Source organism: Mus musculus, chromosome 1, assembly GCF_000001635.26.
Source record: "Mus musculus strain C57BL/6J chromosome 1, GRCm38.p6 C57BL/6J".
Classification (NCBI taxonomy): Eukaryota; Metazoa; Chordata; class Mammalia; order Rodentia; family Muridae; genus Mus; species Mus musculus.
The window spans coordinates 42,862,846-42,885,720 of record NC_000067.6 but is presented as its reverse complement, the minus strand read 5'-3'; the positions used below and the strand labels follow the sequence as shown (position 1 = coordinate 42,885,720).

General features: G+C 40.7%; 1 protein-coding gene and 1 non-coding gene across 4 annotated transcripts in view; one reads left to right on the top strand and one right to left on the bottom strand.

Annotated features, from left to right (window-relative positions):
• The window catches only part of Mrps9 (mitochondrial ribosomal protein S9), a 54,451-nt gene that overhangs the window by 19,963 nt on the left and 11,613 nt on the right, over window positions 1–22,875 (bottom strand). For 2 of the 3 annotated variants that reach the window (NM_023514.4, XM_006496257.4), the window contains exons 3-4: window positions 5,904–5,966; window positions 5,795–5,825 (exon numbers count right to left, since the gene is read on the bottom strand). In NM_023514.4, coding sequence (NP_076003.3) covers window positions 5,795–5,825; window positions 5,904–5,966 — 94 coding nt within the window. Of the gene's footprint in view, window positions 1–1,354; window positions 1,437–5,794; window positions 5,826–5,903; window positions 5,967–22,875 lie in introns of all 3 variants that reach the window. The other variant, XM_030242824.1, reaches the window with a different exon arrangement.
• Gm23126 lies at window positions 18,903–19,036 on the top strand. The gene has a single exon (XR_003949281.1). It is a non-coding gene; the product is annotated as a small nucleolar RNA SNORA17 (small nucleolar RNA).

Genomic DNA, 22,875 nt, shown 5'->3' with positions numbered 1-22,875 from the left:
CAGGCCTCTCCCATTTAGTTCCCTGTCATAGAGTTCAAAACAGGTAAGTTAAATTACACAAGTAACATACTACTCTATTAAAGATTAAAAGTAAGGATTCCTTGGCCAGAGGCAAGGTGAAAGAAAGTCAACACTTGTAAACTCATTTTGTGCATTCACATAATGGGACAACATTTGCCTAATTATTTGATGCTGTGGTTTGTATTTGCTTTACAAAAATTGATACACAATTACTTATTTGAGGGAGGGGCATAATGGTGTGTGAACCCATTCTCTGATACTCCCTGTGGGTCCTACAACTGAGCTCAGGGTATCAGGCTTGGTGGCCAGTGTCTTCCCCTGATGAGCCATCTTGCTGGCTCTACTTGTTTTGGGTTTCAGCAGTGTAGTTGTGCAGTGAGGCTCGCTGCTCACCACGTAATGATGGCTGGCCTCGCCCTTGCCACCCTACTGTATGCACAGTCAGTCACACAGTCCACCTCCTTTTTTATAAACAAATATGGCATTCTATTGTATTTACACTAAACTTTTTTAGTTGCTTTTCCAGACTAATGAGTTAACACAATACTTTTACTGCCTATATGATGGTATGATTCTAAGATTTTATTCAGGAACTTTATGATAAGTATTTAAATTTTTTCAAATAATTGCTTCATAATGTTTATACTTCCTACTCTCTGAAGTGAAAAAAGTCCTGGTTACTGTTTTTGTAGGGCATCATTTCTGACCTTAGGTATTTTACAGTGCTTACTGGCTACTTTTATTGCTTTCATTTACAAGCTGCACGCTACTCTTTGCTTATTTTCCCATCCAGTTTGTTTGTTTGGGAGGGGGGCTAATATACAAGAATAATTTATTTTAGAAATCAAGCCCATATCAAAGTTCATGCAGATTTTCTGGTGTCTTCTTGTCAATGAAAAGTTTTAACCTTGAAAATAATTTATGATCTTTATGTTTTCTGATTTTCTGTCATCTTGATAGCTAGGGTAAGCTGCTCTTACAGAGGACTTTGCTTCCGAGCACTGACACGACAGCTCTTCACTGTCTGTAACTCTCAGTTCCAGAGGGTCTAATGCCTTCTTCTGGCCTCCATGGGCACTGCATGAATGCAGTGACAGGAACACAAACACATTCATACTCAAAATAAAATATTACTAGCTGTATTAGCCATCTACTACTCTACAGAGTGAATTTTCTTTGACTTTTCCTTCCTTCCTTCCTTCCTTCCTCCCTCCCTCCCTCCCTCCCTCCCTCCCTCCCTCCCTCCCTCCCTCCCTCCCTCCCTTCCTTCCTTCCTTTAAAGCGGGAGAGGCTCAAGGTTGATACAGTGCCTCTTTTTAGAGCCTAGACTTACCTCAAACTCCTGGTAACTCTTTTGCCTCAACCTTCTGAGTTTTGGGATTATAGAGGTGAGCCTCCATGTTTGACTTCAGAACCTGACACATAATGTTGTTAATGTCTTAATCCAAATTTCATCATCTGAATTCATCTGTCAATATTCTTTAAAATGGTTAAAACCCACAAATTTCCCCATGTCTACACACACACACACACACACACAAAACATGTATTAACATAGTTGGACTTATTATTTTTAAGATGGTTTGTGTCTACTCAAAGAGAAAGACAGCAGTTCATGAGCTATCAGACTAGTATCATATCCAATCCACAGTGATTTTTCCTTGTGTGGTTTTGGCTACTATGATGTCACTGGGCAGCAAGATCCTCACATAATTTCCACGTTTTACATTCTACCCTCTAATTTTAATACTGTGACTTTAGACACCCAAACAATAACTTCCCAGTAATGCTTTAATACAGTTTTCGTTTACATTTTATCAGTTCCTTCCAGCAGGCAACTGTGATCTATGAACAGAACTGAACTTTCTGGTATCCTTGTTACTTATTCTGCAGTGTTGAGGTCTGGGCAGGGCCTTGCACATGCTCAATGCACTCCATCACCCATCTACACCCAGGGCCTTGCACATGCTCAGTGCACTCCATCACCCATCTACACCCAGGGCCTTGCACATGCTCAGTGCACTCCATCGCCCATCTACACCCAGGGCCTTGCACATGCTCAGTGCACTCCATCACCCATCTACACCCAGGGCCTTGCACATGCTCAGTGCACTCCATCACCCATCTACACCCAGGGCCTTGCACATGCTCAGTGCACTCCATCGCCCATCTACACCCAGGGCCTTGCACATGCTCAGTGCACTCCATCACCCATCTACACCCAGGGCCTTGCACATACTCAGTATACTCCATCACTTATCTGCATCCACAGCTTTTGTCTCCCGTGGCTTTGAATTTGCCAAATGATCCTGTGTGCCATTAATTTCCTTAGTTATCTGGTTTTGACTTACTCTCTTAATATAGTTTTTGTGGTTCTGGGGCTGGAACTTCATGTACTCTAGGCAAGCACTCTACAACTGAGCTGCATAAACATCCAGTCCTGCATGTTTCTTATAAGATTATAATGGTCAGGGTTCCAAATAACTGTCAATAATGTATGCTATTTCTGAATGCAATGAATTTAATGACACATTTAAAGATTTGATGTTTCTGTTTTCTTATGAAAAGTCCTACTCAAATGAGAATTCTTTACATTTCTAGTTGAAGCCTTTTTATCAAAAACAAAAGGCTCCATTTTGTTAATTGTTTTCTCTATGTAAATGTTTTTCTCCTTGAAGAAAAACACTTATCTTAATACACTAAGTAATCTTAAGCCATACTTAAAATTCTGAGAAAATGTTATATTCCCTGGTAGTTTCTTAAAAATGTTCTACTTGCACACTCAGGGGGCAGAGGCAAGTGACTGTCTCTGAATCCGAGGTTAGCCAGCTCTTCATAGCAAGTTTCAGGCTGTATAAGAATATACAGTGAGACCCTGTTCTCCCAGGCATAGGGGTTGGGGAAGAAAGCTTCACTTTTTGGGAAAGTTATGTCCACATTTAGTCATTATGTGATTTTGCAAGCGAACTAGAAGCCTTTGCTTTCGTTGGTGGTGGTGGTGGTGGTGGTGGTTTGGTTTGGTTTTGGTCAGCAACAATATATACAATAACAAGTTTTCTGTTACTTCAAGGCATAATAAGAATCACTAACTGGCCCACTGCTAGGACAGTATTTTTTCAGCAAACCTGATAACTTGTAGTCTGGCTGGTTTCTAGTTTACCCAGAATTTTCCTGATTGAGGTAACTGCGGCAATTAAACTGCTCTTTAAGCTATGTGTCTATGAGTGTGGGTCACACATTTGTACCATGAATCAGCACTGCCTGAGCCAAACTACATGCCCAGCCACTTCCTGTTAGGGCATCCTTGGAAGTTAAAAAGGATGGGGAAAATAACAGTTTGTGCCTTAAAAAACTATTAGAAAGTTTTGAGATAAGACATGAAGCACTTAGAACTGTGACTGGCCTACTCTAACGTGCAATAAATGCCACCATTATTACTTGGAAGAGTTTTCTAATTAGCATGGAGTTACTGTTTCATATTTAGACAATAACAACATAGATATCTTATGTCCTTAGAGCAGTAGGTAAATACTGCCATTTAAAAGTGTTAACACTGGACCACAGTCAGCTTCCTGGTAAAATGTGTGTCTGCTTGGCATACAGGAGGCCCAAGGTTTAATTCACACACACAAAATAAGAGTAATAAACATAAGCAAATATTTGTAATGTTATTCTTGACTGACTTGGCTGGCTTTCTCAAAGGTGATTCAGTGTTACAGCCCCTCTTTTAAATTCACCATTATACTCATCAGCTTAATTTTTCTTTCTCAATTACTAACAACATATTTTATACCTGCATGATATAATGACCATATTCCATAGGACTTGATGGAAGCTGTCAAAATACTTACAAATAGTGGGTAATTTCAATTTTGATTCTTTAAAAAAAACAGTGATACAGTTCTATTGATCTTAAGTCAGAAAATTTAACTGATGACTTCTACTCTTGGGCCTTTGTTTATTTTTTTCTCAATGTTTCACTTCACCATGCATAAGTATGTTACTATTTGGTAATCATCTGCATAGAAAAAAATATTCCTTGGGTTTATGTCTACAACTACAAAACCATGATGATTTGAATTCTTTAGTCTTAGTTAACAGCACTGCTTTTTAATCTGTCAGTGCTAAGTAATTGGTACAGAAAGGTTCAAGGTCATCAAATCCACTTACTGGACAACAGGTTCTTCAACATAAATTAACATTATTTTCTCACTGAATCATTTTCCAGGCCCTCCCAATTCCAGGCTGTCTAACATCAATGCTCCTTCTTGGTTCTGTCATCAACCTGGCATGTATCTTTATTTTCCCCCAATATTTTTACCACTTTACAGTACATGTGTTTTGTTAACTCAATCTAGAAGCTTCCATCATTCAGTAAACCAAATGGTAGTACAGTACAAGTGCCATAATTTACCCAAATTTAAAGTTCATTGTTAATTTCTAAATACCTACAAACTGATTTATCCTATAAGAAATATAGTAAGATTGAGAACAGAGAGCAGAACTTCTGCTATTTCTAAAGAAGCATTGTTAAATACACTTAGCTGCAATGTCAGACAATTCTAGCAATAGTGGCAAATTTTCAAAATTATACATGGGCATTTTGCAGCAACAGCCTGAAGCTTTGGTGTCTATTCTATATTATTCTATATCATATTCTATCTGCTAGTAATAATGAGCACATGATACTGAGAAAGTGGTATGCTTTGAAGAACTCAAAAAGCCTCAGAAGGCAAAAGAGACACAACTTACACATACATAGAAGGGAACTGAGCGATAGAGAGGAACAGGTGAGAAGCCTGAGTTGCTGACATACAAAGAAGCCAGTGAGAAAGAGAAGAATAAAACAAATTCCTGCTATTCCAATATTTATCAGAAAGCTACTAGGTACAAGTTGCTCTGCCTCATTGGGGTGACTGGACTATAAATGACACTGTATCTTCAAACTTCAAATAAATGTACACCTGTACACACCATTCATTCATTTTCCCAAAATCTATTGTGAAACAAATGTTATGTAGGCTATAATTGATCATATCTAAGAATTGATAAACACAGAACATTTAGAAAGAGATTTATGATACTTATAACAAATATAAAAGTTACTTCAAAGAGTGAAGAGAGGGTCTGAGAGATGGCCCAATGGTTAAAGCACCTGCCATCAAGTCTATTGACCTGGGTTTGAGCCCCGGGACCGAGTGGTACAAGCAGAGAAACAATTGCTCCAAGTTGTCTTCTGATTCCCATGTGTATGTGGCTACATGCTTATGTACATGTCTGTTCAGAAACACACACACATGCTGAAAGGCACTTTAAGAGTGAAGTCAGCACTAGGACAGAAAGAATGAGGCTGAGGTGGAGTGCGGCCTGTGGCACAAGCTTGTCACCCCCACCTACACAAGAGGCAAAAAAGAAGAACAAAAGAGATCAACACTCCACATTCTGTAAAACTGTGTCTCTAAAAAACGAAAACAGAAAGACTTCACATAAACAGGAGCTACACGAGTCACCCACAGACCTACACCCCCAATTCTTCCTCGTAGACGCCTAGTGGGACACAGGCTACAAGTACTTAGTGTGGCATCAGCACAGACACAAGCTCTAACTCAGCTAAGCTTCATATCCTACACAGAATCTGCAAACTCTAGCCATTAGTTATTCTATAGAGTACTTTTGTTATACAGCTTTTTTATGAGACAAACTGCTGATGTGCAACCCAAAACTGTAATACAGAAAAAGGAAAGTGCACCATCTTAGTCTTGAGCAAACTTACCTCTTTGTTTTGGAAAAATATGTTCAGGATGCTGTAAGATAAATTTAAAGTGTTATTAGGCAACTTTATAAATTGTAAAAGGCATTCTTAAACAAGTAGTTAGGATTACCTTCATCATTGGCCTGGCTCGCTTCTCAAACAAACCACTTGGAAAAAGGTAAGCAATAGCTCTCTGAAAACATATACAAAGGTTAATTAACAACTGCTATAAAAACACATTCAATTTATAACCAAGTTATGGAATGCTTATTGTATAGCAGGCACTGAACTAGAGTTTCATATGTATTATGTCAGTTCAAATGACAAAGCACAATTACCACACATATATCCCCCAAAGAAAAAATAAAACAAATGTAGTAATTATTAACCTGCCTATTGACAACTTTCAAGTGTCAACGCTGTAGAAGGTGTCACTCCTACAATGTGATACCACAAGTCTACCTTTGCAGGTAAAGACTAGAGGTGTTCCTACACAGCCCTGTGCACTGTGCCCACGGGTAGTCATTCCAATCCCAGCACACAGCAGCAAGCAGGCCTGTGTTTCATTCACTGTGCCATACTGGAGACAAACAGTTTAAAGGACAGATTTATCTTGGCTCATCATTTCAGTAAGGTGTGTAGGTTCTGAGCAAACGCAGAATATCGTGTTGAGAACATATGGCAGGGACCTTTACCTCATGGTGACCGGGAAGCAGAGAGAAATGCATAAAGGGCTGTGGATGCCCTACAGGGCATCTTCTAGCAGGCAGGCCCCAGCCGCTCTGAGTCCTACCATCTCCTCCTAAACAGCACCCAGCTGGGACAGAGCTCTCAACACACAAATCTGGCGAGCAGTTCTCACTTGTAGCAGACTGTCCACCATGGCTTCCTTGATACTTTACCCTAGAGATTTTATCTTGATTTTGAGGACTGAATGTGGGCCCTCATACACACTGAACACACACTCTACACTCAACAACTCTGGCCCCGGTGAGTTTTTAAACTATACTTTTCAAACAAGTCCTCCTGTGCGTTTCTCACAAGGAATGTAACTGGCCTTGCTTAGCCAGTGCCACTGCAGACATTCTCTCCCCTCACAAAGATCGCTGAACACTCCTCCCTCATTCCTACTTACACTAGAGTTGGACAAATTTCAATCCACACACAGGACAATCTGAACATCAAAGACAATGACAATGGCCCACGGCACTCTTAACAAGCAGGTGTACATGGATGTAATCTAGTAGGCAGGTACACATATACACTGGAGGAAGAGGCGGGGGGAAAAAAAGAAAAGTGCTTAACAGAATAGACAGTACTAACCATAAGAATGGAAGAGGCAGCACAGGAAGAAAGCCCATCACTTTACAATTTCCCAGTCAGTCATGATCCAGGCAAAGATCACAAGCCCTGGCTGACACACCACCAGGGACCAGAAAACTCAGACGCAAACATCACCCTCCTTTGTCAGTTACTTTCCCATTGTTGTGACAAGATACCATGAGAAAGGCAGTTTATTCTGGCTTACAGTTCCAGAGGGTCTGAGACAATGACATCATTGTGGGAAGCACGGTGGGAAGCATGGCGGCAGTCAGGAAACTTGAGTAACATCTCAGAGATCATATTAAACCACAAGCAAAAAGCAAGATAAAACTAGCAATGGCAAAAGTCTTTTAACTCTTGAGGCCCACCTCCAGTGACACACTTCCTTCAACAAGTCCAGACCTCCTAAGCCTCCCAAACAGTGCCACCAACTGGACATCAAGCTTTCAAATATGAGGAACACTATTAGGAACATTTTATTCAGACCACCACAAGTAGAACAAAGGGCAAAGGGTGCTTTCCCAAGAGTTCTAGTGGAGCTATGCTGAAGGCAAAGGGCAGTCACAGCAGCACTCAACCGCAGTGGGAGAGACTGACTCTGTGCCTCTCAGGGTGAAGCTGCGGGGAGCGCCTCCATCCATCCATCCCAACCTCTGAGCAGGAGGAAGAACACAGAGTGTAACAACCAAGCAGGTGTCTAGACTCTAACCAACTAGATAATGAGGGACAACCTGGAAATTCTAAATATAGACCATTTACATAGTGACATTATAGAATTGTTATATTAGAAGTGACAACTGCACTATAGGAGATATTGACAGGAAGGGTGTGTACCTGATTTTCAATTGGTCAGTAAAAATTATTCTACACAGAGGTGAAGGAAATGTGGAAAACACTGTCAGATTTACCCATGTGAAGAGCATGTATTCAATGAACATTTAGATTTTGTGGAAATTTGAAACATTTCAAAGAGGTAGGAAAAATGTTAAAAAAAATGTAAGTAATCCAGATTTTCCCACACCCAAGCCGCTGTCTGAAGACTAGCCTAAGGCACCTGCGAGGCCGTCCTCACATCCACAAAGCAACTCCAGGGTTGTCAGCACTGTGGCAGAGGCCGCGTTGCAAGTGCACAGGCTCAGAAGATTTAGTATGCCTGTCAGCTCGCAGGCCATTCATCCTCCAATAAGCAGCAGGCTATCACGGCATCACTTCCAAGCACGAAACTGACTGAATCATGTGATCACTGAATAATCCTAAAGGGAGATGCAAACGTAAGAATCCCACTGCACTTTATATTTCTCAAGTGTGGCCAGCAGTGGGAAATCGTGAGAAGGTTAATTGGTAGAGGGTAGTTAAAAAAGAAAAAGAAACCCACTGCAAGCACCTGGAGGATGAGCGAAAAGCTCTTCAAATATAAAAACAAGTGAACAAAGACCCTGGCAGAAAATTGTGAAATCCAAGTGAAAGGTAGTTCTAACTTAGAGACAGAAACCCAATGCTATAATCTAGTTGAAAGATTTAAAGGTGGGCAATGACTAAAAAACGGAATGAGAGAGAATAGTAAGTAAAATAACTCAGTTGTTCAAGTAACAACAGTGAAGACAGGCTCTCAGAATGCTGCCTGCATCTGTTTAGTATGCATGGGACAGCACAGACCTGACCTAACCTATTACTTCCAACCAGCTCCAATGGGCATTCTATGCAGATTTTTCCCCCCACAAATTCTGAAGCAAACAAAGGGCCCACTCACTGGCTTTACTGAAAACATTTTTTTTTCTGTTGCTTTCTGGGTTCACTTAACAACCAGTTAGTACACAGTTGTTAAAATGTAGGTGAAAGCACTTTTAAATAAACAATGGATTAATAAGAATAAGCTTCTTCGTTGAGTTGAACAGCTTACAGTGTGCTTTGAACACCCTAGGCACTATACAGGGAAAACCTGACTTCCATGAATTACACTGCAGAGAAAGGGAGCAGTGAAGGAGCCGGGGTGGAGACAGGGGAGCACACAGCCTGTGCTTCAGGAACCACCACTCCTGGAATCTCACTGCTGGTTGTGACATTAAATAAAATACTTCAAAAAGGCAGGGCTACGTGGGTTCTTGATAAATATTATACAAATACAAAATTCTCAGTTTGTAGAAACCATATTATACATCATACTATTTTAAGAGTAAGTCATATGTGGATCCTGGGAGCCAACCATCAGACCGAGCTCAGGGAACCTGGTGGGGGAGCTACAGAAGAACTGGAGGAAAGGCTGGGGAATGCTACCCCATTAGAGAACAACATAAGCTGGCCTGACTACCCAGTTCTCCCAAAGTCTAGATCACCAACCAAGGAGTGTTCCTGGAGGGATCCGTGGCTCCAGATACAAATGTAGCAGAGGATGGCCTTGCCCAACAGCAATGGGAGAGGAGGCCCTTGGTCCCGGGGAGGTTTGATGCCCGGAGTAGGGCAATGCTGGAGCAATGGGGCGGGAGACTGTAGATGGGTAGGGGAGCACTCTCATAGAGGCAAAAGGGAGGTGGAAGCAGATGTGGAATCAAGGTTGGTGGAGGGGTAGCAGGGAAGTGGGATATCATTGAGATGTAAACAAATGTAAACTGGAATGATTAGTAATAAAATAAAAAGAATAAGTCATATATGTATTAACTCTATTTTACAGATGAATCTTCAGTTAAGTAACAATACACAGGCTAAAAATACCCTGAGTCAGAACTGAAACCTGAGATTTAATTCTGGAATAGCTTCTCAGATCATAGATTTACTTCCTCACTGGCTTTGAAGGTCACAGCTATTTCGTAGTAAGGTTAACAAGAAAATTCCCAAAGAAATTAACTCATTTACCTTGCAAGTTTTATTTAACAAATATTTATCCCAACCCGATTGTAGACACTTGCCACTTTAGAAAGATAAGAACAATATGGCCTCCCACTTCATTCCATCAGGAGACAGAAGAATCTATAGTGCCAGACTCAGAAGCCGATCTCACAGGAAGCATCAGTTACTGTTACAGCAGCACCTCCCACCTGGGTTCCGATCACTCAGCTCCTTCCTTCTAACAAGCCTGTGCTCAGTGTCTGCTACACTACAGTTCCATTCCCACTTCATGCACGTAGCTCCAGTTATCTTCCCTCCTTCCATGGGGTGGAATGCTCTGCACACTCTCCCATCCTCTGCCATTTCTGTCAAAGAAGCGCCCTCTTCTCACCCTGTCACTGTCAGCATCAGCCACGTGACTTACAGCTACCACAAAGGCTCCTTAACATTCCAACTGTTGTCACATTTGTGAGCAGACTAAAGCCATAAGCCACTTCAATTAGACTGTCCAAATCATGGTGACATCTAGGCCAATATTGGTAATTCTCAATTCCCAAACTCAATCCTGTCCTTAGGTATCCCATCTACCTGCTGATTTCTGTTCTGCCTCTATTCAATCCTGCAACTGATTCAACACCATGAACCAAAACAATTTAAAGAAGTTTATTTGGCTTATAGTTTCAGAGGCAGGGAGGTGTGGCGTTAGTGATAGGTAGTATGGTGACTAGGGCTGGAAGCTGACAATATAAACTCTCAAAGCCTTCCTCCAGCAGGCCACACCTCACAAGCCTCCTAAAATTTCATAATTTTCTTTCTAAGAAATCTATACTGAAAATTATATAAACTTAGAAACATCTAGCCTTTTAGATGGGACCACATGTGCCCACCACCACACCCAGGGAGTATTTAAAAAAAATTATTGCAAAGAATAAATAACAAATACAGCTGCAGACAGAAAGGTGTTATCAAATAAATTTTTAAATTAGGGTTAAAGATTATATTTCTCTAAAACATCTACACTGGCATAACAAATAGTGTAAAATGTCAATATTATAATAGGTGATGTCTGTGAGTGAGGGAAATGCTCTGCCCCTTGAGCTGCTTGTTCACTTCCACTGTGCTGGACCCCCAGTGCAGTCATGGCCGAGTCTACTCTCTCATGTATCCCTCAAGTATCTTACAAGAGGGCTGCTTCATTTTCAAATGGTGATTTGGGTCTAATTGGACCAAGTTTGCCAACTACAACAGAAGTAACCATAATTTTGTAATTCTCTTCCTAAGCAATCTATATTGAATACAGTTAACACTGAACAGTTAGTTACTTAAACTAGGAGATAACAGATCTTCCATAAAAAGAAATCTGGGGGTGTCAGCTGGAAGTCTGCCAAGGACTCTTGAAGTAACCTCACATGGTAGAGCTGGCCAAATGCCTGTTTGTATGTGACGTAGCAAGTGTGTTTTAAGAGACGGCTCCTCTATGTAAGAATCAGACTCTGGGCATGGTCTGCATTATATACCAGTATTCAACCACCTCCAATACATATGTACATACACCTCAAACAATTCAAGACCTCTATCCTAGTCTACAATTAAGGCTGTCAGTTTTAAACTCACCCAAAGAAAATGTTGGCTAGAGGAAAAGAAAACAAAAGGGATTTTCTTGTGGTTCCCAAAATTTGTATGAATGGCAAAGTTCTCTGATGTTTTACACTGTCAAATGTTAAGAAATTGTTACATATCAAGTTTAGGTTCAATGACTGGCTGCCCTCCCCTTCCCAACACACACACACACACACACACACACACACACACACAAGAGAGGGAGAGAGAGGGAGAGAGAGAGAGAGAGAGAAAGAGAGAAAGAGAGAGAGAGCGCGCACATCCAGTTTAAGTACGCAAAGACCCTTTAAATATTTCTGTAGTGTACAAACACTACAGTATAATGTGGAAGCCTGGTCTAATCCCAAACAAATAGGCTCACCAGATAGACAAAGAATGTAAACTGCAAAAATATAAGTTTTGTGACAAAGTTAGCATCATTAACAAATATCTTTTTTTAGATATGTAATTTTTGTTTCAATCATAGTATCGGCAACTCAACAGTTTCCTAAAATGAAGGCACTGTATCTGACTACATTCTTAGGATTCAGTCAAAAGTATAAACGAACTGTAGGCTCGGCCCAGAAGCACTGGGTCAGGAATGCAATCTCTATTAATTAGGTATCCCAGCTGGGCAGTGGGTTTGCAGCTGTTAACTTGATCAATGACTTACCTAAATGTCATCTCTACTGATTCGCTTATAAATTACCAGCAAGTGAGACTAATGTACAGGTGCTAATTTATTTAAACTGTTCTCCACAGTTCTACATAGCTTTATAAACTGCATCTGGCACCTAATGTTAGCTGTCAGTTGTACTTAGACATGCCTGTCCTAACGACTCTGTTCATTAGAAGTGAGCACAAATTATGAAATATTGTGAAAAATGATACATCAAATGGAATGGGCACAGCAAATCAATTAGAGAAACTTCATACAGCACATTCACACTACGGAGAATGAAACATTCTCGTTTAGAATGAGGTCTATAATACCAATTAAAAACTAATTGGTAGACTTCAGCAGTGTTATACATCAGTTTGCTGGCTTTCTTCCTGAAATTCTACAGAAATGTAGAACTTACCTTCTTATTCCCAAATAAAGGCAATAGTAAGTACGAGCATACGTCTGTGTTCACCACAGTTAATATTAAGCCAATGTCTCCAACCTAGAATTTATCACCACTATGTGCTTAGTCAAAAGGAAAATAGAGTATGAGGGCAGGACTGTACTACAATCGTTTTCTGATGCAGAAGAAAGACTAGTTAACTCACTAACACCCTGCAGATTGGCAGGTCAGTTGCTCACGTCTGCTCTAGCTCGACAGTGTGTCCTTCATCCAGAAGAGCTACAAGTACTGGATCACACCGTTCCCCAGCCCGTCTCTGCCCTCAGTTCAGGAAGGAAACTGAACGGGCACTGCCAAATGTCCCACACTCCCGTGCTGTTAGTGCACAGAGATGTCTCTTCTCTAACTCCTTCCCACTACATAAATCCACTCAGCTCAGTGTTCTACCCGACAGATAATTTTACACACCCATCCACGTAAGGCAGTAGGTTGTAGTCTACATAGTGAGTTCTAGAACAGCCATGGCAGCAACACACATACTACCAACTGTCTCCGCTCCAGCTTCTGAGTGTGCTCAGCAGCCCAGAGCAGCTCAGTGGGTGAGAGCCAACGGTTCTTATGCTTCTTTTCAATATAACTCCTAAAGTTAGTAGGCAAAAATTAAATCATTATATTGAAAGTAAGGGAGAGTTTCTACCTGTCAGTTATTAATTTCATTTTAATTTGCTATTTATACTAAGACAATGGCTGAAAGATGGCTCAGTAGTTAAGAGCACTGATTGCTCTTTCAGAGGACCCTCATTGGATGTCCAGCACCACATGATAGGTAGCTCACAGCCTTCTGTAACTGCAATTAAAAGGGGGATCTAACATTTTATTTAGCCTTCAAAGGCACTGCATGCACAGATATACATGCAGGCAAATCACACATACACATAAAATAAAAAATAAGTAAACCTCAAAAAAATTAAAAATGCATTTCCCACATAAATTTAATACAAAGATTAAGGACAATTATAGTAAAGTTTTAAAAATTTTTGTTGTTGTTTCAGACAGGGTCTGCTGTAGCTTAGGCTAGCCTAACACCTGGTATATACCAAATGCCCCTGAACTCCTAATCCCTCTCCCAGATACTGGGATTGCAGGCTTGTACTAGCATAGCTAGATATAGCAAGTAATTACTAAGAAATTCCAAATATATATTACTGTACCCTTAAAAATAACATATCTTTCAAGTGATATAATTCTAAAGTTAATACAAATACTATCAAGAGCTGTTTTTATTTTAAAAAATATTCATCAGATTTCTTTTCATTTTTGCTACAACACTTAGTACCCTTTAAAATGCCTTATAAGAAACAATAGTAATATTAGCTGAATATAATTTCCACACATAAATTATATATGCAACATTCAGTGAAGCCAGATTTCTACTCAAGCTTGATTCTCTAAGGTAACTTTGAAAAGTAGAAATCAATTGCTCTCAACGTAATTCACATTCCTAACAAGTTCAGTTATGGCAGAAGCTAAGCTAGAGGTGGATACACAGACAGACACAGACAGGAAAAGAGGACAAGCATCAGTAACAGAGGGCAAAGCCTGGCCATTCACAACAGGGACAACCATGCACTACCAGCCTGGAGTGAGAGGCAGAGTGGAAGGGAAATCCTGAAGTGAGCCCAAGTCCACTCAGCTCTGTGAATGAGACAGCGATTGACTTCAGAAGCTGCGAGCCCCTAACCCTGATCTTGAAAACTGCTCAGAGCACAGCCTTCAGATAAGGCTCACTACTGAGGCCACCTCAGGGTTGCTGGAGAAGATGACATGTGACTGCAGATGATGCTCCTTCATAGCACCTCATACACAGGGTTTCCATCTGTGGTAGTTCTTTCCCTTCACAGGAAAACTCACTTTTGTGAAATACTGAACTCCTGATATAGTAAAAAAGGGAAAACTTACAGTATTTTATTTTAACTAATATGTTAGAAATAAACACATTAGAGATAAACATTATGACGTCTAAATACATAATAGCAAGTGCAATGGCTGCTTAAAAAAATTTTTTTTTGATAAATTGTTTTTGTCTTTGGAAATACCTAAGCAGCTTATCTTAAGGAATTTGCCAAATGCAGCTCATCACCTATACCGACTCCCTTTCAATATCTATATAGGTAATATATAGATACAGATATATAGGTGTATATAGATATATAGATATAGAGACATATAACTAAGGCTCTTATAAGATAAGAGGAAAGAGAAACCATTCTGAGTAGATAACTGCAGTGCTCTGATGAGAGCTGACTGTCACTGTCAGCGTCTGCTTTTATATCTCCTTCTAAAATGCCAAAGGGAATCCACTAAATTAACAAAAGGCCAAGAGTTAATTGTAATAAAACGTGAGACTCAGTGAAGCTGATCAATCACACACAGCCCAGTCTAGCACTGCAGAATTATGTCACTGTTATCGAGGAAATGGCAAACACTCACTTCCATATGGGCTTTTGGGTATGGATCTAGGTAAGCCACACCATCGTACAGGAGACCAAGAAAGCAATCAATGGCAAATCACCGTATTCAACAGTGTCTCAAGTGGTTCTGCCTAATGCACACTTGAGGAAGGCACAGTGTGACAAGGTAACTGGGGCATATGTAATGGCTCTAGCTGCAACAGAAGGTATTTGTTACTACAATAAGATGAGAACAGTGACACTGTATCATGCTCTAGCTGCAGTAAATGCTATTTGTCACTACAATACTGATGAGAACAGTAACATTATATCATGCTCATGCTCCTTACACTCTGATGAGAAAATCAATGTGACCTGTTAAAAATCACAGCTTTAGAGACACTGCAAGGAACCTTCTCAGCCTAGGTACTATAGCTTCCTGTACCGCTTCAACTCTAACAGGTTTATCACAAATACGAACCAATATAACATCAAGGCTCTGCATGCTGTGCATCTATATTCCTCAGAGAAATCCAACTCCATTTTAAAAGTCTACTTTAAAAGCAATAGGATATTTTTTTATATTAACTCATGATTTCATTGCTTAACTGGCTAAAGCTGTTAGTAAAACATCAGACTAGCCGGGCGTGGTGGTGTGGGCGTGGTGGCGCACGCCTTTAATCCCAGCACTCTGAGTTCGAGGCCAGCCTGGTCTACAGAGTGAGTTCCAGGACAGCCAGGGCTACACAGAGAAACCCTGTCTCGAAAAACAACAAAAAACAAAAAAACAAAAACAAAAAAAACCCCAACAAAAACAAAACAAAACAAAACAAAACCCAACAGACTAAATGGTCTTCAAATGTGTATCTGTCATTGACACCTCAACAAAAACATTTTATGACACTATATTCCATAAAAAATAGTTTTAAGTTTTAAATGTATCTGCCTAATACATAGCATGTTTGGAGGATCCTACTACTTCAGCATTAGCAAAGTAATAGGGCAAATCAATTTCTAAGAAAATATGTAAAATAACTAAAAGTCTCAATGTCACTTAATTTACCTGTGAAAATTATAGTTATCATAAACTTTTAATTAGTTAACTGAATGAAGTTATAGGCCATGTCTACAGTATGTAAACAGTTACCAAAAACAGTTTTAATTTCCCAAACTAATATTCAAAGTAAACATTTAAGTAATGATCTAGCAACTCCAAAAAACATAATTCATTTTTAATATAGTGTGAAAGTGTTTACCTCCACCTCCATAGATAAACCTTCTGTTTATTTATTAAACAAAAATAAAATAAACTGCACAGAGATAGTTTTGAAGCTTTGTCTCAAGGCCATAGTAGCCGGTACAGCATCTCCTCAGGGCTTCTCCAGCCCTCTCAGTGGATTGCAGACACATTCGGAAGCCTGTTAGGTCACAGGCAGATCAGGAGTCTTTTTCTACTGGCTCTTCATTGTCTGTCATGTTTTTAGAAAATGCTTATTCTTTAGCTAGAACAATGAAACTGTTGAGTGACTGTCATTCTTTCAAAAGGCTGCTTATGTTCCCTGCACATCAAAAGGTAATGTAACATGGACAAGTTGGCACACACCTATCATCTACCACTGGGGAGGCGGAGGCATGTGGATCAGAGGTTCAAAGCCTCCTCCTCCTACATAGAGAAAAAAAACAGACCCCAAACCCAAAGAGCTATGAACTAGTATCAGACTAGAAAATCCACATCAAAGTGCTCACAAACCAAATACATAAATACATAAAATTACACAAACAAACCGATGGACTGGAATTATCTCATGAACACAGATGTTATTTTAATATCTGAATATTAATTAGCATGATATACTAGGTGGATTAATAGAGTAAAAGACAACATACGGTCACAGAAAAAGTGTTAAGCAATATTCATCATGTTAACAACAAAAAGATTCAACAAGCTAGGTATGTAAAGTAACTTGCCAAATGTGACGTAGCAGCTACAAAATGCTTGTGACTAGCTTCCTACACAACTGTAAACTAATGAACACTTTCTCCTAAGCGCCAGTGCAAGATGGAAGTGTCTACCTTCACATTCTGTTCCATTAGAAAAAAGCAGACAAGAAAAAGAAATTAAAAGGCATTCAGATGTAAAACAAATACAGCTTTATATATTTCCAAAGTGAAACAACAGAAATCTTAGGAAAACTGAACACTCAGTAAATCATCTCAGCAACACTGCAAATTTAAGGTAAACTTATAAAACAGACATCTTTCTACAAAAAAAAAAAAATCAATTTTACATACTTGAAGAATACAGAAAGTAAGAAAATAATTCTTCTTATGGGATTTTTTTTTTTTAAAGAAACGAAGGCAAAGAAATAAGATTAACAAGCGCCAAACTTAGACAGTGGAAACTACAAAATGCTCCTAAGAGATACTAAAAATTTAAACTAGCCTGATCTATTGTTCTCATAGATCAGAATTTAAACTTTAGGTGACAACAGTTCCAAAACTGGTATAGCCATTCAGCAAAGTTCTAAACAACAACTCCAAGTGGCTTTTTGAAGAAAGCAACAAACTACTCCTAAATTTTCAAAGATTCAGAGGCAGACAATAACCAGAATTATCTTACAAGAATGGCAGACAAAAACATCTATATTGTCCAATTTAAAATGCACTACAAAGCCACAACTATCAAAACAGACTTACACTAGCAATAGAATAAAAATATAGATAATGAGCTAGGTGGCGGTGGTGAATACCTCTAATCCCAACAGAAGCAAGCTCTCTGAGTTCAAGGCCAGCCTGGTGGGGCTACACAGAGAAACCTTGTTCTTGAAAACCAAACTAAAACAACAGAAAGATAGATAGGTAGGTAGGGAGATAGACAGATAGACAGACAGACAGACAGACAGATAAAATGAACAGAAGGTTCAGAAATAGAACCTTCACATGTTTACATAGTTGGTATTTGGTTTAAAAAAAATGACAAAAGAATTCAATGGATGAAAATAATTCCTTGTAACAAATGATGTTGGAATAAGAAAGTGTCCACATGTAAAAGAAGACACTAGACCTTTTCTTTCAACAACCTAAATGTAAGAGGTAAGATGATAAAACCCCAAAATCAAAAGAGGAAGGCAAATCTTCATGACTTTAGCGTATTTACTATCATAGTAAATATCCAAAAGAATGTTGAAACCACAGTGTGTCCTCAGAGCATACGTGCTCACAGCTGCAGTATTCCCAGGAGACAAACAGTCTAAACACCCATCAACTGATGGGTAAGTTTTCCATCCCAACAGTGGAAAATCAGTAATACAGAGGAATGGAAATACTGCTACAAACTGAGCAAATATTGAAACCACTGTGCTAAGTCACAAAAGACTAAATGTTGTATGGTTCTATTTATACAACAAGTTCTCACACAAGCAAATGATAGAAAGTAGATGCCTAAGAGTAGGCGATAGGACTCAGTGGTTAAGAGCACTTACTGCTCTTGCAGAGGACCTAGGTTCAGTTGGGATCTGATGTCTTCTTCTGGTGTGCATGTGTATACACACACACACACACACACACACACACACACACACCAATTTTATATTGAGATCTTGGTATCAGTGGGGATTTAGAATCAATCCTCCATGGTAACTGTACTCAGTAACATACTGAATGTTTCAGTCAATAGCAGAGACCATATATGAAAGTAGTCCTATAAATTATATTGACTAATAAGACCATAACCTTTTTAGTTTGTGCAAAAGCACTCATTGCAAAATGACAAAATTATCTACTGATAAATTTCTCAGACTATATTCACATCACTCAGAAAGTTAAAATTACAAAAGAAAAAAAATGGTAAAAATGTTACTCTTCCCTCCTTCCCCTTAGAAATGTTGCAGGTGTGGCTGCTGTGTCACATGTGCATCAGTAGGAGAAGCAGAGAGGAGAGAGGTTATGTCTATACTAAGTGTTCTGACCTATGAACATCTGAATGATAGAAGTCTAACAGTCCCTGGAAAAAGCGAATTTGAGACAACCACCAGCCCAGTACTATGCTGCATAGGCTTCCTAACCAGGAGCAAGTGGGAGACTAGAACTCCGCCTGGGACTGAGGGCCCCCAGGCAGGAGTGAACCCTAAGCAGACAACTTTTGCATGGAGTCCTTCAAGTGGAGCTACCCAGGCAGGGCAGGCAAGGAGTGCCCAAAATTGTGGCCATCCAGTGGCTATGGATTAACTGGGTTACCTGAAAAGGGGGCCGGAAATGAAAAATGACCTGTTGCTTTGAAGCTTTTTGTAAAAAGGACCTGAAGGATGAAGCCAAGACAAAGTTTCTGATCAAGGCTCAAGGTTTCATATTCGGCACTGTGTTTATATAGGGAGAACCCACAGGCCCATCCTATGCTTCAGCTGGATTGAGTGGCAAAGCAAGCTCAGCAGGCGGTCAGTTCCTCAAAGGTCCTGTAGGAAGCTGCAAATGCTGCAACTCCACCTAGGTTGTGAAACCATTGTGGCAAGCACTCAAGGTCTGTTTAGCCTACTCAGGCTGGGGGAAGGGCACATGAAATGGCCACTAGACCAGTGCCATGGGGTCTGGACAGAAAGCTAGCATGAGTCAACCACCAGTCAAGTGGGGAGTTGGGGGGGCGGCGGCAGACAGGAGGACAACAACACACAGACCATGCCAGAGATGACCCCTGACCTGCACCATAATATGTGAGCAGGAAATAGCACTCCTGAAACTACTCCTGAGAAGACCCTATATAGTCAGAGACCCTGGGCACCTCTAAGAAGAGCAGGTGGTGGAGACAGAGAAGAGAAAGAGAAACAAAAGGATGGGTACAATGAAGGTAGAACTGAAGAGTTAAGGGTAGTGAGGAGCAGCATGATGTGATGCCACCTGGGACCAACCTCGGTTGGGTCCTGCCCTGTGCTGCCACCAGGGTCATATATGGGCCTATGTCCCTGAAGCAGCAAAGGTTTGTCACCACCAAAAGTCAGAGGGACATCCCTGGTCTGGGCTGCTGGCTAAGGACATGTTGATGTCTGATCATGCAGAAATGGCCACACCCCCTCACCTAGACATCACAGAAGAGCTGGCCCTGCCCCTCACCAGCTGCAGCACTCAGAAGAGTGGCCCGTACCTTGCCTGGGCAGCACAGTAGGGCACATGGTGGTGGGGTGGGGCAGGGTGGGTGTGGGAGGGTGGGATGTGAGAGCCAGTCCTGAGGGCTTGAGCCTGGGTGAGAGCTGGCCCAATCACTTGTCTTCTGTACAAGGAGGGAGAGATCACCGCCACATGTCCCTTGCCACCAATGGCAGGCAGGAGAACTAAGGTCATCAGAGCAGGAGATCCGGCCCTGGCCCAGCACTCATGAAGTAAGTCCTACACCTCACCTGGGCACCACAGTAGAGCTGGCCCTGGATGTGGGGATTATGGGAGAGCCAGCCCTGCGTCTTGTCTGCTGGGCAGCAGCATAGACAAGGGAGAAGCACCCTCTTCGCCTCCCTAGTCCCTTGCCATATACGGCAGGCAGAAGAGCTGGAGCTGGAGGTGTGAGAGTGGGAAAATTGGCCCTGCACGTCACCTGGGTAGCAGAGTAGAGCTGGCCCTGGCTGAGGGTGGGGTGGGTGTTGTTGCTAGTGAGCTGAGCCTGAGGGCGGGAGAGTGGGAGAGCCACATACCTCTCAGGCCCAGATCCAGGGCTTTGAATTGGCCCACCCAGACATCTACACCATCCATGAACTGCTGGAGTGCATGAAGGGGCTGGGCCTTTAGATCCAAAGATCTGACACAGGGCAACAACAGAGGAGTCCCAGTGAGATTCCAGTATCACTAGAGTAGCAGAAGCCAGAGGCCCCATATCAGATCAAAACAAGTCATTGCAATGAACATCTGCAAGCAGGGAAGAGTAGAAAAGGGGTATCCTGTGGGACATACCATGACACACTACAGCTTCCACAACAAAATTTTTCCCCTATTGGGGAGGAGGTTGCAAGGGTGGAGGGCAAGTAGGAGAGGAGGGAGAAATGAGTCGGGTTGGGGTACCTGACATGAAATTCACAAAGAACCAAGGCAAAGTTTTTTAAAATGTTATTCTTCAGTTAAAATATAAAGTAATTATTAGATTTTGCTTTTAAAAAGTAAGATCCACCTGTACAGTTATTAAATTCCCTGCTTCCTTTTTCTCTGGGGAGTCTAGCAGCGCTAAAAGTACTCCCCAGCAGCCATCCCACACTCCATGGCTAGCTAGGGTCACCCAGCCTGATGAGTGTAGCTTTCACCCTCATCACAGAAGCTTCTTTTCTTCCTTAAAGATGTATTTACTTATTTCATGTGAGTACCTGTCTGTTTCTGGCACACCACAAGAGGGCATCGGATCCCATTCCAGGTGGCTGTGAGGCACCATGTGATTTTTGGGAACTGAACTCAGGACCTCTGTAAGAGCAGTCAGTGCTCTTAACCACTGAACCGTCTCTCCGGCCCACGAAGCTTCTTTCTGCATCGGACAAAGACCATTACAGAACAGAGGTCTGCAGCTGGTTAAAATGGATAAAGTAAGTGGCCATGGTAGACACAACCCCAAATGGTATCACTATAATATAACCCCTACACTTACTGCTCAGGGAATATTGCGAGAGAGTAGAAAGACTATAAGAGCCATAGGACTGGGGTGCCTAACGTGTAGTGTCTACACAGGACAAGGAAGCTACATCCATGAAACCTCAATGATATCGTTGCTAACATGATTGACTAACAATACTACCAGTCAATATGCCAATGTAATTAGGGAAAATTTCACGAGCTTCATCCCTGTAGGCAAGAGGAGGCTGCTGGGAGTAATGGGTAGAGGGAAAAGATAGATAAGACAGACAGTCACATCAGGTCAGTTTTTTCCTAGGGACAAGCCCCTGATAGGCTATTCAATCCTAACAGCTGCAGTCAGCCCTAAACACAAGCACATAAAAGCAACATTAAACCAACTCAGTAGGGTGTGTGTGTGTGTGTGTGTGTGTGTGTGTGTAACAATAAAGAAGTCATGAATTTAAAAAGGAGAAGAGGACATTCAAGACTTGGAGGGGAAGAAGGAAGGGTAGAAATGATTTTTATAATAGTACTCATATAAACAAATTTGAAAAAAAATCCAGGGCTAGAGAAATGGCTCCGTGGTCAGGAGTGCCTGTTGCTCTTGCAGAGGCTCTGATTTCAGTTCCTAGCACCCACATGGTGGCTCACAACCACATGCAACTCCAATTCTAAGGGATCTGATGCCCTTTGCTAACTTCTGTGGGCACCAACTGTGCCCTGGTAAACAAACATACATACATACATACATACATACATACAAGCAGGCAAAATGCTCAGACATAGAACACATTTTGAAATTTTAAATATATATTTAATAAATATTAAATATATTTAAAATTATTTAATATATTAATGTAATTTATTATATTAATTATAATTAATTAATATAATTAAATATATATTTATTAAATATATATTTTAAAAATATATTTAATAAACACATTGGCAAAAACTTACTTATGGGATTTTCCTTGTCTGTACTTCTATTCCAACATGTAAAATCGTCTAAACTACACAACAAAGTAACATCCCCAAATACAAGTACTTAAGAGGTTCCGATGGCCTTGGCCGCTCATCCCTGGACATAAACGGGACAGTCTGAGGCTTCGAGCAGGGCGGCGTGTCTCTTTGAAATCATGGTTCTGAGTTTTACATTAAATTTTGTTTCTCTAGCCAAGGGGAAGAACATGGCAAAGACAGAAAATAAAAACAAATAGGAAATAAGCCAAAGTAAATTTATCAAAGCAGAATTCATTTTAAA